Source organism: Anolis sagrei, chromosome 5, assembly GCF_037176765.1.
Source record: "Anolis sagrei isolate rAnoSag1 chromosome 5, rAnoSag1.mat, whole genome shotgun sequence".
NCBI lineage: Eukaryota > Metazoa > Chordata > Lepidosauria > Squamata > Dactyloidae > Anolis > Anolis sagrei.
Window position 1 is genome coordinate 181,015,933 of NC_090025.1, and position 18,314 is coordinate 181,034,246.

The window sequence follows — 18,314 nt, forward strand, 5'->3', positions numbered from 1 at the left end:
CCCTCCCAGACTTCCATAGGACTCCTGCTGAAGCATAGTAGTGCAATGTTACATTCTATCAGCTCTAAATAGGCCCTGGCCAAAGTTTTCCAATTTTAAGCAGCCTTTTTCCTCATGCCACCACTGCCTGTGCCAACCAAATTATGTCAGTATAGTATATCAAAAAGTTCATGATCTTCAACTCCCAGAATTGGCCTGAAGTCGAGGATAGAATCCAAAATATTGTTATTTTAGTATCAGAATAGCATTTATTGAGTCTATACAACCTTTTAAGTCTTCTTTCTTTCAGCAGGTTTGAGACAATTTGAAAAGGATCACTAAGGAAGCCACTAGCGATGCTGGACCAACTCGGTTTTTATAAAAAAAATATGGAAGTGCTAAATTTGTCCCTTTCTTTTTATATATATTTATGTTTGTTTACCAAAAGGCCTCTTTTTTGTTGGGTTTTTGTTTTGCATTATCCCATTTTTTAAAGAAACAAACCATGTATATTAGCACTGTATTTAATAATCAGTCTTACAAACATTCATCCTCATAGTAGTGCCTTTGAACCAGAGCCTTATGTTTAAAAGAAACCCATGCTGTGAAATAAGAGACACTTCTACTGATTAGTTCTGACAAGCCATGTGTCCAAGAAAGGTTCAAGCCACGGAAGAGGAGCGGGTTGTCCCATCTGCTTATTGAAGTGAGCACAGAACAAGATGGAAGACCACAGTCTGGGCTTTTCCAGATCTGATACATTGTGTGGGAGAGGTGTGAACAACCTATTTGCCACTGTCTGGCTTCTGAACATAGAAATGTGTGACTCAGTTTCCCTGTTGGGCTCTCCTGGTGAAGCTCATCAGTGCACACGGGGAAATGTAATATCTCCGGTGGTATGATGTTTTCATAAAAAAGCAGAATTACCTTCCTTGTGACCCACCAATGTACGGAGAAGGTACGCCACATAAAGATGACCAATCCACAGTCTCTTTAAATTGATGTGGGAGGGAAGGATTGACATAACTGGGCACCACATCCAACCAGGCCATAGTATGCATGATACCATCTTCCTACATGAGGTCACATGGGGTGATCAGAAAGTAGATGTGCTTATTCAACAAAAACAAATGCCACCTGGGGGAACATAACAAAGCCACGATTCAGAGGATCCCATAGATGTGCCATTGGCTTCTATGGGAAATACCCCATAGAAACGGGCCCTGTTCTTTCTTTCTGCACTTTAAACTGAGGCATGGAAGAAACTCCTTTTGGTTCATCATGCCCCTATCCTTTGCCCATACTAAAAATATGCATCAAGATGAAACATACGTAGTTTTTTAAAAATCTTTTTCTTTCCTGTGTAGTTTAAGTTAATAACATGAATTCGGACGTTGCGCTTGACAGTGGTACTGATAATTTCTCTCTCTTTGCCTCCCTCTCTTTTTTTGGTTAGTTGCAATGATAGGTTGTATACATATGGCTTTACAAAAATTTAGCTGTAAGGCACTACTAATAATAGAAGGCTTTTAATACCTGCTAGAGTATTATATTTAGTTATAAACATACATAACTAGCCAATATCACAACTTTTTTTAAAAAAAAATACACACTTTTTATATTAAGATTTCATAATTGCCATTAGACATATTGGCAAGAGGAATATTAGATTTTTTTAAAAAGTCAGATGCCTGTTAATGGGATAATTAAAATTATAGTTTTAATGAGGGAGGGGGAAAGGGTATTAAGCGTCAAACATAAGTCACGCGTATAAAACAGTGTAGTTAATTTATATAAAACTACCATAATTAAACACATACACACATTCACACACTCTGTTGGTAACACTTCTTTCTACTTTACTGCACAATTACGTTTACCCTTTATCCGGTCTGTATACATTGCACACTTTTTTTAAAAAAATGATTAATAAATGTGCACAATCCATCCATTGTGGGTCTACATGTTTAAGTTGGGGATCACAACCTCTTTCCATGCTCCTGTCCAGTCCCCATATACAATGGAGGCCAATAGAATCTTCCTTATACACCACCTGTCCCTCAAATCTCCCCACATATCCTATATATTCATGTATAAGTCTAGACATTTGTCATAAAGTCAACCCACAAAACCTTGGTGAGCGTGTCCAAGGATCAACTCTTAGTAAAAAGGGAAGCTTCCCCTTCTCTTAAGTGGAGCACCAAAAGTTGAGAGCTTAGTCCGTCTTGGAAGAACCCAAAATAAGCACCGACTCTCTACTCTCTTTACAATGGTGCTTCTTCCAATATGTTTGAATGCTTGGGTGGAGAAATTGGGGTAGTGGCCCATGAGGAGGCATTAGTTCTTTCCTCTCTCCATGGAACAACCCTCAACTTATCCATTGGTTGTATCAAAATCCATCATTTTGGCCCTCAAAACATGAGGCTGACTTGTACATGAGTATATAGATTAAGTCATTGTGCTACAGAATGCATGTGGGATCTGGGCCATGGTGACCTGTGGAGGAGCAAGAAAGAGGAGCTCGGTGTTGATTTTGTCCCATAAGCACAGTTGTACTGATGTGTTAGGGAGGAGATGTATGGATTATGCTCCACTTTTCCGCCCAAAAAGCATTTTTTCCAGCCATTAAAAAAATTGTATATAGTATTCACATTTTTTTACAAGTTTGAACCATATTACACGACGTTCAGCATTTACACCATACATTACATGGGTGGAACAAACCAGGCAACGCAGTTTAGTTTTAGACTTTGTAGACCACCTTCAAATGCAGTTATAGCATGAGAACTGTTATCCTGTTGTTTACTGCTTTATACATTTTTGTTGCATCTTTTCTGTCCTTTATAAAAAAGTAAATAAATAAAGAGGCAGGATGGTGCAGCGCTATCCAAAGGCAAGCTCATCTTTTTCACCAAACCATCTTGTTTACATATAGAATTTCACTTGGGCTTTTGGAATGGAGTGAAATAATGCAGTGAGTGACTTTGGATCTGTCTGTCTTTATTGTTTGATGGTTGTTCTTTTTTTTCCTTTTTAAAGTACACTTTTGGGTTCTTTTCATCTGAATGTCTGCAATAAACCAGTATCTGCAATTCACAATAAATGAAGTATGTCTACCAGATAACTGGATCATTAGGACTTTTTTCTTCATTATTATTATTTTACAGGACAAAACATAAGGTACAAACTGAACCAGGCATTATACATGTTGTTAGTCCCATGAATATGGGACTAAGGGAGGAGAGCGCCAAACCAGGGCAGATTGAAAAAGCCTTTGTCGCAGTGCTGGTCTAAAGTGGAATCCTCTTTCCTTTCGTGTTGTTCTCTTGGCAGGGTTGTGAGAATAGCAGTGTTTTCCAAACTGATCTTCCAGGTATTTTGGACTTGAGCTCTCAAAATCCCTGATCATTAGCCAAGGCAGCTGAGGCTTCTGGAAGTTGGAAGTCCAAAACACCTAGAGCAGTGGTTCTCAACCTGTGGGTCCCCAGGTGTTTTGGCCTATTATTCCCAGAAATCCCAGCCAGTTTACCAGCTGTTAAGATTTCTAGGAGTTGAAGGCCAAAACATCTGGGGACCCACAAGTTGAGAACCACTGACCTAGAGGACTAGAGTTTGGGAAACACTGCTGTACTCACAAAATCGGCAAGAATGGAGCCCCTTCTTGTAGTGTTGCTGCACAACTTCCAGAAGCCTCAGCTGTCTTGTTCACTGTTTTATAATCTAGTATGACAAAGCAGCTAATCTGGCTAGATGTCCATATCTGCTAAGCTTTGGTCCTGCAAAAAGTCAGGAATTTCACTAGAGACATTGAGGTCCAGCACCTCTTCCTCACTATAGTAATAATAAAAACAATTTATTTATATTCCACCCTGTCTCCCCAAGGGGACTCAGAGTGGATCACAGTACACATGCACGGCAAACATTGGATTTTGGACAGGCAGGACACATTCAGTTTTGGACAGACAGGACACAGACAGAACAGAAGGGAGGTATGTTGTGTCAACGTCCAGCTTTTTCGCGCCTAGGAGGTTGTGTTCGAATCCAGTCACAGGGGGGTGCTGTCACTCCATTTTCTATGACAAAGAGCCATCAGGACTTCCTCCTTCCTTTTGGTCACCAGGCATTTTCTGTTCTTTTTCTTTATGATGTCGTAAAATATCTCCCCCGCTTGTATTAGTGCTACCTAATTTCTCCGCTTACAGCTCTAAGCTGTTTTCGAACTGCTTAGGTAAACAGTTGTTGTTTTTTTGTCGTGTCAGGAGCGACTTGAGAAACTGCAAGTCGCTTCTGGTGTGAGAGAATTGGTCGTCTTCAAGGACGTTGCCCAGGGGACGCCCAGATAATTTGATGTTTTTATCATCCTTGTGGGAGGCTTCTCTCATGTCCCCACATGAGGAGCTGGAGCTGACACAGGTTCAAATCTGCCTCTCCCCGGATTTGAACCTGTGGCACAGGGGTTTAACTCACTGTGCCATCGGGGGCTCTGGTAAACAGCGACCAGGGCTGACAGTTGGGTGCTCAACCGGGGCTTCGAACTGGCAACCTTTCGGTTGGTAGATCTTATCATTGGTGGCGATTTATCAACTGTGCTAAAGCCCAGTCCTACATCCTGCTGTGGGTGCTTCTTCTCACCCCAAAGTACTGAAAGAGGCAGATAATTATTGAAATGCCCCTGCATGAAATCCTCCCTTTGTGTTGATTGTTAGCATGGGGAGGAAACAACAAGCAAAGAGAAGAAGGAAGGATATGATGCCAGGAGTCTAGACTTTATAGGTTACTAGATTTGCTTGGCAGCAGTCTGTTGCATTGTTACAGGAAAAATCTGGACCAGAAACTATCTAGGGAGGAACTCAGCATTACACACAAAAAATCTGATGCTTTAGCAACATTTTATAGCCATTTAGGAGAAGATTGAAATTGTGAATGGGTCTGTTCTCTGCGTTTGCTGCAAAACCAGTCAGAAACTACAGCCCTCCTTCCAGGGTAGTGGGGTACATATACATCAACACTAACAAATTACTGAATATTGTCTGCTTTTGTGCATACATTTCAGATCTTCAAATGGATTATATAAATTTGGAACAGAAAGCTAAAGTTTTTTAGTAAAATTAACAACACAAAGATAATCATGAAGAGAATTCGTAGTATGGAAATCTGGTCTGCAATAAAGACTTCAACCATGATGGCACTATGGTTTTGCAAGGAAGAAAGGATCACTAAGTATTGATCCTTAGTGGACCTCAGTGATATGGTGCCTCAGCAGATCACCTTCCTCTGCAGATCCTCTTTCATTACATATTTCCCAGGTATGATTCTCTACCAATAGGAATTGGTACCAAAGACACAATACAGGAGTTCCATAGTCTACTTCAGAGATGTTGGTGGAGCATCCGCATTAGTAGTCGGCTTTGAACGGGTAGTCTTTGTGATTGACACAGCTGCAAGAACAAGAAACAGCACATCAGAACAAGGAAAGAATATTCAAAAATAGTTCACCAAAATAGTTTTTTAAAAAACTTGGATCTTGAAGGTCAGAAACTTCTGATAATCTGAGCACTTCTTCTACTCAACATATGCATGAAGTTTCGTGCCGAAAACAAAAAGAAAAAATAGGCTGGAATTCAATATGGGAATTGTATTTTCGTAAGTAGACTTACGCGTGTAGGAATTAGAATTATGAAAATGCACATCTGCATCCAGTACAGGGCTGTTATTACCTAACTACATTGTAAATCTGCCAATAGGACCAATACACAATGAGATCAATGTGAATTGCATGGGTCCTAATGTCAGACACTCTTACTGGTGTCTTGTTTGCTATCTTTGCCATTCACTGACGTTTCTTAGCACCTCTGGTATGCAGGTAAGTGTACACAAGTTTATATTGACTAACAGGTCATGTAGGATTGAAGCATTAATTTTGTGCCCATACTTTCTGTTTTCTTCATAAAAATATGTGCTGATTTGGCACGGAATAAGTTTCCAATGACAGTGTTATGAACTCAGAAATGTTGTCCAAGACCCTTTACTGGGAGATATATATGCAGCATATACAGCCAGCCCTCCACATTCGCAGGTCATAGGGGCAGTTTCCCTATCTTGAGAGCAAGGGAGTTTAAACTTACTGAGCCATCACACAGTCTCTCCAGTTTTTATTTAGACTGAAGAGTATTTCCATCTCTTCTTTTGTCAATTCAAAGTCAAAGACCTGTTGTAAAAGGAATTGAAAGGGGAAGATAAAAAAAGAAGAGAGGTTTAATAGAATGACTGATGAAATATCAAGACTGGAAGGGGGTGAGCAGAGGAACAGAGAAAAAGCGAATGATCTTCAAATTTGGACATAAAACTCCACACCTTTCTATTTCAAAGATGCTTCCTTCAGTCTCATCTAAAGCTATGGGTGAAAATATGCTAGGGCTCTATACAAGTGTTGTGTTGATATGTGGTCACAGCCTAAAGATACCATATTATTCATCCATTTGTTGTAATTGTGTCCCATGTTTTTTTTAAGGGGAGTTCAGAACTTTCCCTAGAAAGTAGTTTAGAGAAATGTGTTGTTGTAGGCTTTCATGACTAGAATCACTGTGTTACTGTGAGTTTTCCGGGCTGTATGGCCATGTTCCAGAAGCATTCTCTCCTGATGTTTCACCCACATTCATGGCAGGCATCCTCAGAGGTTGTGAGGTATATTGATAACTAAGCAAGGGATGTTTATATATCTGTGGAAGTTCCAGGGTGGGAGAAAAAACTGTCTGTTGGAGGCAAGTGTGACTGTTGCAATTAATCACCTTGATTAGCGGAGTCCCAGGTAGTGCAGTGGGTTAAACCCCTGTGCCGGCAGGACTGAAGACCGACAGGTTGCAGGTTTGAATCCGAGGAGAGGCAGATGAGCTCCCTCTATCAACTCCAGCTCCTCATGCAGGGACATGAGAGAAGCCTCCCACAAGGATGGTAAAACATCAAATCATCTGGGCGTCACCTGGGCAATGTCCTTGCAGAATGCCAATTCTCTCACACCAGAAGCGACTTGCAGTTTCTCAAGTCGCTCCTGACATGACCAAAAAAAAAAAAAAACAACCCTTGATTAGCAATGCAAAGCCTTGCAGCTTCAAGGTCTGTGTGATTCTTGCCTGGGGGAATCTTTTGTTGGGAGGTGTTAGCTGGTCCTGATTGTTTCCTGTCTGGAATTCCCCTGTTTTCTGAGTCTTGTTCTTTATTTCTTCCCCTGATTTTAGAGTTTTTTTTAAAAAAATACTGGTAACCAGATTTTGTTCATGTTCATGGTTTCCTCCTTTTCTGTTGAAATTGTCCAAATGCTTGTGGATTTCAATGGTGGTCTGTGTAGTCTAACATGGTGGTTGTTAGAAATGCTGGGCCATTGTAACATATACCTCAAATATACCTCACATCCTCTGAAGATGCCTGTCGTAGATGTGGGTGAAACGTCAGGAGAGAATGCTTCTGAAACATAGCCATACAGCCTGGAAAACTCACAGTAACCTAGTTTAGGGAAAATGTATTTATTATTTATTTATATTCCGCCCTTCTCACCCCGCAGGGGACCCAGGGCGGATTACAATGTACATATACATGGCAAACATTCAATGCCATAGACACACAACACATATAGATAGACAGTCAGAGGCTATTTAACATTCCAACTTTTTCTGACCACCAGGGGAGCTGTTGCTTCACCGTCCATCTGCGACACTGATGAAGTACTTCGTCATTCTCCACATGCTTGCTGGAGATTTTTTATGGCCTCGTAAATTAGTTAAATTAGGAAAATTGTTGATCCACTGATCATCTGCAAGGGATTTGAACCCTGGCTTGTGTCCCACATTCTAAACTGGACCTTCTTTTTGTATACTTCCTATCTTATGTTCACCATGAAGCAGGAAAACTTTAAATTGATGGCAATCTAGACAATAATATATCTGGATACTGCAATAATTAAAGAAGAAGCATAAAAATTGTGGGGTCTGCAGAGTTCATGTGTTTGTTGAAATGCACAAGGTCATTAAACAGTTTGTTTGATCTGAGCTTGCAGTGGAAAACGTGGGCAAACAAGCGTATCTCCCATTCGTTAGCCGCAAAGCTGCCTTACGTCATGTCACATCTCCTTGCTCAATATTGTCTACATTCTCTATGGTTGAAAGTATAACAAGGTGGGTAAGTATTACACCAACTTAAGTACTCTCTCTGAGACTGCACGAGGAGGTATATTGTCCTTCCTTGAACAGTATATTTGTCCTGGCTACACAATGCTACCCATTTGGCGCAGTTGGGACAGCTCTGCTCCCCAACCTGCTGTTGTACATCTGGGGGGAAAGGAGTATTAAGCGAACTGGAAGAGGAAACAGGATCTCTGCCAGCAAAGCATGTGCATGACCAAGGGCTAGGCTATGTCCCTGGCTGAACTGCAATGCAGCTCAGCTGAGTAACAAATCCATGAGGATGATGTATTGATAGCAAGGCTCACGAGGAGGCTGTAGAAAGAAATACCTTGAAATTCTCCTCCAAGCGATGTGGTTTTTCAGACTTGGGAATGACAGCCACGTTTCTCTGGATATGAAATCTTATCAGTACCTGTAGGATACCCAAATCAGAATTGTTTCTAACATGTGCAGCAAGCCTTACTGATGACAATGGATTAATTAAAAGGAAAAAGCATGTTTAAAACTCCAGTAGAAAAGCTTTCGCATGGCCACTGTTGGCCCTTTTAGCCTTATGGAACTATCCACATGTGAAATATAGCAGCAATGTACTTTCTGGGCTGTCTTCTTCTTCTTCTGATTTACCTGTTGAGCAACCTGGGTGCTGGGACCCCCGGGGGGGGGGGGGGGTTCCAAGAGGGTGTCAGGGGTTGCCAAAGGCCATCAGGAAACACAGTATTTTCTGTTTGTCATGGGGGTTCTGTGTGGGAAGTTTGGCCCAATTCTATCATTGGTGGGGTTCAGAATGCTCTTTGATTGTAGGTGAACTATAAATCCCAGCAACTACAACTCCCAAATATCAAGGTCTATTTTCCCAAACTCCACCAGTTCACATTTGGGCATACTGCATATTTGTGCCAAGTTTGGTCCAGATCCATCATTGTTTAATTCCACAGTGTTCTCTGGATGTAGGTGAACTGCAACTCCAAAACTCAAGGTCGATGCCCACCAAACACTTCCAGTTTTTTTGTTCGTCATGGGAGTTCTGTATGCCATGTCTGGTTCAGTTCCGTCATTGGTGGAGTTCAGAATGCTCTTTGATTGCAGGTGAACTATAAATCCCACCAACTACAACTCCCAAATGACAAAATCAACCCCACCAGTATTCCAATTTGGGTGTATTGGGCATTTGTACTAAATTTGGTCCAGTGAAAAAAAAAACATCCTGCATATCAGATATTTACATGATGATTCATAACAGTAGCAATATAACAGTTATGAAGTAGAAACAAAAATAAGTTTATGTTTGAGAGTCACCACAACATGTGGAACTGTACTAAGGGGTCATGGCAATAGCTTTTGAGGGATTGAGGGTGCTTACCTGAGCTACAGTTTTTTGATGTCTTGCAGCAATTTCTTTAATATGTGGATCCTCCAAAAGGATAGGGTCTCCTGGTTTGAGACTAAAAGATATGAAGAACATGCATATTAATAACACAGAGACAAGCCTATTGCTGTTTACTTCAAATAAGTCCCTGATGATGGAACAAATGTTATGTTTCACACTAGAGTTCCCCAAATCCCCAACTCGTAAGACCAGTAGTCATGCTGACTGAAGAATTCTGGGAGTCAGTCTTAAAAAGTAACCTGGGAATCCCCACAGTTTTAGTGGAATTAAGTTCTTTCAGTACATGTAACATTGCAGTCTAGACAACAGAGTTCCTATTCTGTGGGCAAAACCGAGGACTACTTTCCATATTTTGAATTTATCTTCTCACATGATTTAAGAGAGAGGTGTTGGAGATCAAGCAGAGGCAACAAGGTGGTGGCCCCCTTCTCTAGAACTCCCTCCCTAAATAAATAAAGCTTCCCCCCTCCCATCTCTCCTTCAAAAAACAGCTGAAAACCTATCTTTGCTCACAAGCATATGGAGAGGAGGAGGATTAGATGAAGAGAAACTACTACCAGACTGCTGATTGGATAGTATAAATGCAATTGGGCATTGTTAGATCACATTAACCCATTTAACAACTTTGGCCATACAATCTATGCACACATTTGTGAACCTTCATGTTGTTTTGATATATTAATTCGGATGGTTTAAGTTTTATTTATTTATTTTTATTTATTTACAGTATTTATATTCTGCCCACCCTGCAGGGGACTCAGGGCAGATTACAATGTACACATACATGGCAAACATTCAATGCCAAGAACACACAACAGATATAGACAAACAGTCAGAGGCTATTTAACTTTTTCTGGCCGCCAGGGGAGCTGTCACTTTCATCATCCATCTGCGACACTGATAAAGTACTTCCGCATTCCCCGCATGCCTTTGCTGGAGTGCTTTGCTGGAGTCTTTTTTTATGGCCTTGTAAATTTTGTTAAATTAGCCTCTTCACACATAGGTGGTACCTAATTTTCCTACTTGACAGATGCAACTGTCTTTCGGGTTGCAAAGGTCGACAACAAGCTACACAATTGGTAGGAAGCTCACTCCGACCCGGGCTGGCTTTGAACTCATGACCTTGCGGTCAGAAGTGATCTTAATGCAGCTGACACTCAGACAGCTGTGCCACAGTCCTGGTGTTTAAGTTCTATGTTAGTTATAATTTTCAATTGAGTATGTTTTATTTAAATTATAGCTGTTATGCTTAAATTGCTCTTTATGTGGGGTTATCGTGGGTTTTTATATTTTTATTTACTGTTATTAAGGCACTGAATGTTTGCCTTTTCGTTTGTTGGAATCTGCCCTGAAATAGGGTAGAATATAAATACTATTATTATTATTATTATTATTATTACTACTACTACTACTACTACCACTACTACTTGAAACACAACAGGATTAGTACACAGCAAACAAACTTCTCCTTCTCTCCCTTTCCCTCTCTCTCTGTCACTCCCTCTTTCTGGCAGGATATACATATATTATTATTTGAAACACAACAAGACGAGTCCACAGCAGACACTCTGCTGGCTATTGTATTGGATCACACGTCGGACACTTCCCAAGTGTCTAGGACTGTGTGACGTATCTGCAAATTATTATTATTTCTCCTTCTCTCTTCCCTCTCTTCCTCTTTCTCCCTCTTTTTCTCTCCTTCTCTCTCTTTTTTCCCCTCCTTCCTTCCCTCTCACTTTTTCCTTCCCTCATTTTCATCATCCTTCTCTCCCTCTTTCTCTCTCCATCTCTCTTGCCTTCACCATCCAATCTTCTCTTTCACTCCCTTTCCCTCTCTCTCTGTCTCGTCTCTTTCTTTTGACCTTCTCTCTCTCTCTAATCCTCTATTTCTCCTTCTCTCTACCTCTCTATCTCCTTCCCTACTCTCTTTTTCACTCTCCTTCCTTCCCTCTCACTTCTCTCTCCATCTCTCACTTTCACCATCCCTCTTTCCTTCTATTTCCCTTCCTTTCCCTCTCTTTCTCTCTCTCCAGTATCTTTTCTCCTTCTTGCTCTCTCTGTCATCCTCTTTATCTTTTCCCCTATTATTATTATTATTATTATTATTATTATTATTATTATTATTCTTACACAAAAACACAGTATGACACAGCAAACAAAATATATATGCTGGATTTCGTATCACAAAATCACAATTTAAACCCTTCCCAAGGGTTTAGGACTGTGTGATGATGATGATGATCATTATTGTCCTAGCTAGCATGTCCAATAACTTGTGATGATGGGAATTTCAATCTCAAAAATCATGAAGGTGTCATATCACAGAAAGCTGACCTATACACCAACTACGCAACATGTTCCCCTTAAACGGAACCCTCTGGACAAAGACAGTTGTCATTCCATCAAAGGAAGTTCAAAACAATCTTACGTATGAGCACCAAAAGGGCGGAAAGCAGTCACGGCAATGCCTTTGGACTGACAATAGGGGATCAGTTTCTCCTGAGTAAGATATGGGTGGCACTCTATCTGAAAATTCAAACAAACATTGGATTATCCAACAAGCAGGTGACAACATGGCCATCACACAACACACTTTTTGAGTACCACCTCTCCCTATGCCACCTTTCCTGAAGGACAAGGAAAGGTGGTCTTTGTTGAGGAGAAGAGGTTCCTAATGGGAAGCTGAAGCAAAATCTCCTGCTCAGCTGCTAAGAGCAAAATTATACCTGATTATTCACTGGTTTGTATTTTAAGCCAGGTTTGCTCAAGAGCCTCTCGATCTGGTCATGGTTGAAGTTGGAGATGCCAATGGCTTTCACTAGCCCACAGTCGACCAGCTCCTCCATTGCCTAAGGAAAAAAGATAGGGCATAAAGCCTTTGTCTCGATGTAGCAGTAAGAGAAGGTGTAAGCAAATGTGGAAAGTTCCAGGAGCAATTTTCTACCCTGCACTTCTCCAGAGATCATCATGGACTAGTGTGTGCATGAGAAAGAGAGAGATTAATTAACACTCAGGTTTGCAGTCAATTTTGAAACTAATTACATGGCCTTAGACCAGGCCTTACCCTCCTTTTTATTATTATTTATTGTTTTAACCCACTCCCAACCTCCACCCCTCCCCCTGGAGATATTATTTATTTGTATTGTCAAAGGCTTTCATGGCCGGAATCACTGGGTTGTTGTAGGTGTTTTCGGGCTATATGGCCATGTTCTAGAACTCTAGAATATGGCCATATAGCCCCCCCCCCCCCCCAAAAAAAACAACCCCTACAACAACCCACTATTATTTATTTATTTACCATATTTATATACCACCTCTCTCAGCCCGAAGGCAGAAGTTATATTTGAAATATCAGTCTTAAACTCAATTTTCCACTCCACATCTTAATACATTCAACCCTACAACAACCCACTATTATTTATTTATTTACCATATTTATATACCGCCTCTCTCAGCCCGAAGGCTGAAGTTGCATTTGAAATATCAGTCTTAAACTTAATTTTTTCCACTCCACATCTTAATACATTCTCTAAATAATTCCTAACTGGATCCCACATACTCTTAATTCTTATAACATTTCCTATTTTATCCATATTGTTCAATTGACCAATTGTCATTTACACATTTAACATATTAATTATATAATTATACCAATTTGTCAGAGTCCACTTTGTTTTATCTTTCTAATCCCTCACTAAAACTGTTTGCACACATGCTATTAATTTGTAAACCACCTTTTCCTTTTGCACATTATACATTCCTGGTATCCTTGCATGTAATACATTTCTATTGTCTATTACTATTTCAAGATTTAATATTCTATTAATTTCTCCTTCAATTGTTCTCCAATACGCCTGTGTTATATCACATTCTCATATCATGTGATAGGAGCCCCACGTGGTGCAGTGGGTTAAACCCTTGTGCCAGCAGGACTGAAGACCGACAGGTCACAGGTTCGAATCTGGGGAGAGCACGGATGAGCTCCCTCTGTCAGCTCCAGCTCCTCATGTGGGGACATAAGAAAAGCCTCCCACAAGGATGGTAAAAACATCAAGACATCCTGGCGTCCCCTGGGCAACGTCCTTGAAGACGGCGAATTCTCTCACACCAGAAGCGACTTGCAGTTTCTCAAGTCGCTCCTGACACGACAAAAAAAGTATCATGTGATTAAACATATTTCTTTGTTTTCTTACTTACTTAGGCGATCCCTCGTTGGACGAGTAAGATGGTCTTCCATCATGGGTTTCCTTGTGGGTCCGTAGGTGGCTGTGGAGCCCTATTCTTGCTCTGCATCTTCTTCCGCAGTGAGGGCATTGGTTTCCAGGTGGAAGGCGGTCCCGGTCGGGGTTGGCTTGGCGCGCCTTCCTCCTGGCACGTTTCTCTCTTTCACCCTCCACTCGTGCCTCCTCAAATTCTGCAGCACTGCTGGTCACAGCTGACCTCCAGCTGGAGCGGTCAAGGGCCAGGGCTTCCCAGTTCTCAGTGTCTATGCCAGAGTTTTTAAGGTTGGCTTTGAGCCCATCTTTAAATCTCTTTTCCTGTCCACCAACATTCCGTTTTCCGTTCTTGAGTTCGGAGTAGAGCAACTGCTTTGGGAGACGGTGGTCAGGCATCCGGACAATGTGGCCTGTCCAGCGGAGTTGATGTTGGAGGACCATCGCTTCAATGCTGGTGGTCTTTGCTTCTTCCAGCACACTGACATTTGTCTGCTTGTCTTCCCAGGAGATTTGCAGGATTTTCCGGAGGCAGCGCTGATGGAATCGTTCCAGGAGCTGCATGTGACGTCTGTAGACAGTCCACGTCTCACAGGCATATAGCAGGGTTGGGAGGACAATAGCTTTATAGACAAGCACCTTGGTATCCCTACGGATGTCCCGGTCCTCAAACACTCTCTGCCTCATTCGGGAAAATGCTGCACTTGCAGAGCTCAAGCAGTGTTGTATTTCGGCGTTGATGTTGACTTTGGTGGAGAGGTGGCTGCCAAGGTAGCGGAAATGGTCAACATTTTCTAATGTTACACCATTAAGCTGTATCTCTGGCATTGGAGAGGGGACGGCTGGTGACTGCTGGAACAGCACTTTGGTTTTCTCAATGTTCAGTGACAGGCCAAGCTTTGTGTATGCTTCTGCAAAGGTGTTGAGAGTGGCTTGTAGATCTTCTTCCGTATGCGCACAGACGACATTGTCATCAGCATACTGGAGTTCTATAACAGATGTTGTTGTGACCTTGGTTTTGGCTTTCAGTCTGCTGAGGTTAAACAGCTTGCCATCTGTCCGATAGATGACTTCCACTCCGGTGGGAAGCTTCCCATCAACAAGATGAAGTATCATAGCAATGAAGATGGAGAATAAAGTTGGGGCAATAACACATCCCTGTTTGACACCCGATTCCCCCTTAAATGGGTCACTTTGGGAGCCATTGCTGTCCAAGACTGTTGCCATCATGTCATCGTGGAGGAGCCGCAGGATGTTCACAAATTTGCTTGGGCACCCGATTTTTTGGAGGATGGTCCAGAGAGCGTTGCGATTCACTGTGTCGAATGCCTTTGCAAGGTCGATGAATGCCATGTACAGAGGTTGATTTTGTTCTCTGCATTTTTCTTGGAGCTGTCGTGCAGTGAAGATCATGTCCACGGTTCCTCTGGAGGGGCGGAAGCCATTCTGAGATTCTGGGAGGGTGTCTTCTGAGAGGGGCAGAAGGCGGTTTGCAAGGATTCTTGCGAGGATTTTTCCAGCAGAGGTTAGAAGGGAGATACCTCGATAGTTTCCGCAGTCTGTTCTTTCCCCTTTTTTGAAGAGGGTGATGATGGTGGCATCCTTGAAGTCTGCTGGGATTTTCTCGGTCACCCACACTTTTTCTATGAGCTGGTGGAGTTGGTGTGTCAGCTCGGGTCCTCCCTCTTTAAAGATTTCAGCAGGGATCCCATCCGGTCCGCTGGCTTTGTTGTTCTTTTGTTGGCTGATGGCATTGCTGACTTCTTCCAAACTAGGCAGTGCTGCAAGCTCATCCCTGGTTTGTTGTTGCGGGATTTGTGAGAGGACCTCTTCGGCCACATTGGAGCTGCGGTTTAGGAGGCTTTGGTAGTGTTCTTTCCAACGTAGTGCAATTGACTTTTGATCCTTCAGGAGTTTGGTTCCGTCTGATGAGCGTAGAGGCTGTATGCCATGGTTTCTTGGTCCATAGATGACCTTTGTGGCTTTGAAAAATCCTTGAGCATTATGGGTATCTGCCAGGTGTTGGATTTCTTCAGCCTTCTTTGTCCACCAGATGTTCTTGAGTTCTCTTGTCCTTCTTTGGACCTCAGCTTTTGCACTGGCGTAGATCTTTTTCTTAGCAGCACAGTTGATGTCTCTCTGCCATGTTTGGAAGGCTTTCCTTTTCTTGTCGATTAGCTGTTGGATCTCAGTGTCATTTTCATCAAACCAATCTTGATGTTTCTTGGCTTGGTATCCAATAGTTTCTTCGCAGGCTTGGATGATGGAGGTCTTCAGTTTGTTCCAATGGTCCTCAACATTTTCGGGGTGTACTGTGGGTAGATGGTCCTTGAGTGCTGTTTGGAGATGGGCTCGCCTGGAGGGCTCCTGAAGGGCTTGGGTGTTCATTTTGCGCCTTGTCTTTCTTCCTTGGAGTCTGCGCTTGGGGGCGATCGTGATAGCCATCGTGGATCGGATTAGCCTGTGGTCGGTCCAGCAGTCGTCAGCACCTGTCATGGCTCTTGTGAGGAGTACGTCACGGCGGTCTCTGGCACGTGTGATTACATAGTCTAAGAGGTGCCAGTGCTTTGACCGGGGGTGCTTCCATGATGTCTTGAACTTGTTTTTCTGGCGGAAGAGCATGTTGGTGATGACAAGGTTGTGCTCCGCACATTTGGTGAGAAGCAGGATGCCATTCGAGTTGCTGTTTCCAACCCCGTCTTTTCCTATGGTGCCTGGCCACAGGTCGAAGTCTCGCCCGACTCTTGCATTGAAGTCCCCCAGAAGGATGATTTTGTCCTCCTTAGGTATCCCCGATAGGATGGTGTCCAGCTGACAGTAGAATTTCTCCTTGATGTCTTCGTCAGCATCTAGTGTTGGTGCATAGGCACTTATGATGGTTGCCCATTGGTTTTTGGCAAGATCGATTCGGAGGGTTGAGAGTCGTTCGTTGATGCCAGTGGGTGCTTCGGACAGATGTTTCATCAGATCATTTCTGATGGCGAAGCCAACTCCGTGCATTCTTTGGTCTTTTTCGGGCAGTCCCTTCCAGAAGAAGGTGTAGCCTCCTTTTTCTTCCTTCAGCTGTCCCTCTCCTGCTCTCCGGGTCTCCTGAAGGGCTGCTATGTCGATGTTGAAGCGTCCCAGCTCCCTTGCAATGATGGCAGTTCTGCGTTCGGGGCGTTCACTGCCACTGTTGTCCATCAGAGTCCGTACGTTCCACGTACCGAAGTTCATTTTTCTTTTTTGGCCGCAGGGTGGTGACCCCACTGGACGCGGCAGTCCAGTCAGGGATAAGTGAGGCAGACTATGTTTAGGGCACCTTTTCTAGCCCCCTCCCCATGTGGGGTGAGCCGAGTGGGTCCTCAAAAGGGCTGCTCAGTTGCGGATACAGCTGCCGAACTACTCAACTGCCTCGGTCCTTGAGGTAGAACGACTGAGTCCGTACCCACCGCCCATGTGCCAGTCTGTGACTAGAGGCTTCCAGATTTCACAGTCCTGCCCCCGTCGCCACTCGCTGATCGCCATGGGACTTTGGTTGGTTTGTTTTTTATTTTCTTTGGAAGACGCCTGTGCATGGGTTTTTTTAATGTGTGGAGGTCAGTGCACAACTGATCAACACACAGTCTTCACAGAGTGAGGTTCCATTGGTGATGTAGTTTAACACAATGACCATGGCTTCTCAGTCTGTTGCAGCCTTCATCCGCCTTCGCAGCCGTTGTAACATGTGCCATGTTATCCTCCGCCTGCTCCGCCTTTGAGGTCTTTGGGTCTTCGGACTGTGCTTGGTCTGGGACCTCCCCCGCGGCCACTCCTGGGAGTGCAGGACTCCAGTTGTTGTGCCCACAGGTTCATCGGAACACGCAAGCCCCCTCACCACGACAAGGTGACAGTCCATCGAGGGGGACAGTCCATCGAGGGGGACAGTCCATCGAGGAGTTTGTTTACAACCATGCCAACTCCTGTACGCTAACCCTGGTAAAAAACGTGAAAGTTGTGCAGGAGTCCCATACCATTTTTGTAGCATTTTCCTTCTGACTTCCTTTAGTACATTATATTTTCCATCACTATATTACTTATTTCCCTTTGGATACAAGCCTTACCCTCCTAGCGTGATCTATCTTAACTGTTCTGAAACAAAGGAAAAAATGCTATTCACTGACTTAAGCTCATATCAGGGAAAAAATGATAAAATGAAGCTAACAAACACACTTTTACAGGGATTAAAGGTGCAGAACCTCTGCAAAAGTGGAAAAACCAAAAATAAACAAATCTCATTTTTTAACTTTTCTAGGAATCTATAGGTCCTCCAGGCCAACTCTATCTCTCTAGGAATCTGTAGGTCTTCCAGAGGAGGAGTATTGTATAGAACACTCTGCTATATGCCTAACACCTCTGCATGACCAGAGGACAACACTGAAAATCACATCTTAAAACTGAGCTTTAGAGTCATGCTCACCTCCCAAGTGTCTAGAAAACTGGTGTTGTCGGGGATGACCATGCCTTCCTCATCCTTAGGTGAGAAATCTTCTCCAGGCTGTCAGAGGAAAGGACAACAGTTTTGGCTACCATTGTATA

General features: G+C 42.9%; 2 protein-coding genes across 9 annotated transcripts in view; one reads left to right on the forward strand and one right to left on the reverse strand.

Moving 5' to 3' along the window:
* Positions 1-3,103, forward strand: part of CALD1 (caldesmon 1) — a 216,700-nt gene extending 213,597 nt beyond the window's left edge. For 6 of the 8 annotated variants that reach the window (XM_060776650.2, XM_067469293.1, XM_067469295.1 and 3 more), the window contains one exon: positions 290-3,103. In XM_060776650.2, coding sequence (XP_060632633.2) covers positions 290-321 — 32 coding nt within the window. In that variant the 3' untranslated portion in view covers positions 322-3,103. The remainder of the gene's footprint in view (positions 1-289) is intronic. The other 2 variants (XM_067469294.1, XM_067469297.1) reach the window with 1 other exon arrangement.
* The window catches only part of LOC132775667 (aldo-keto reductase family 1 member B1-like), a 28,447-nt gene continuing 10,493 nt past the window's right edge, over positions 361-18,314 (reverse strand). Inside the window, exons 4-10 of the mRNA XM_067469298.1 lie at positions 18,196-18,273; positions 12,270-12,392; positions 11,972-12,069; positions 9,517-9,598; positions 8,485-8,568; positions 6,105-6,187; positions 361-5,417 (exon numbers count right to left, since the gene is read on the reverse strand). Of these exons, the coding sequence (XP_067325399.1) occupies positions 5,375-5,417; positions 6,105-6,187; positions 8,485-8,568; positions 9,517-9,598; positions 11,972-12,069; positions 12,270-12,392; positions 18,196-18,273 (591 nt within the window). The 3' untranslated portion in view covers positions 361-5,374. The remainder of the gene's footprint in view (positions 5,418-6,104; positions 6,188-8,484; positions 8,569-9,516; positions 9,599-11,971; positions 12,070-12,269; positions 12,393-18,195; positions 18,274-18,314) is intronic.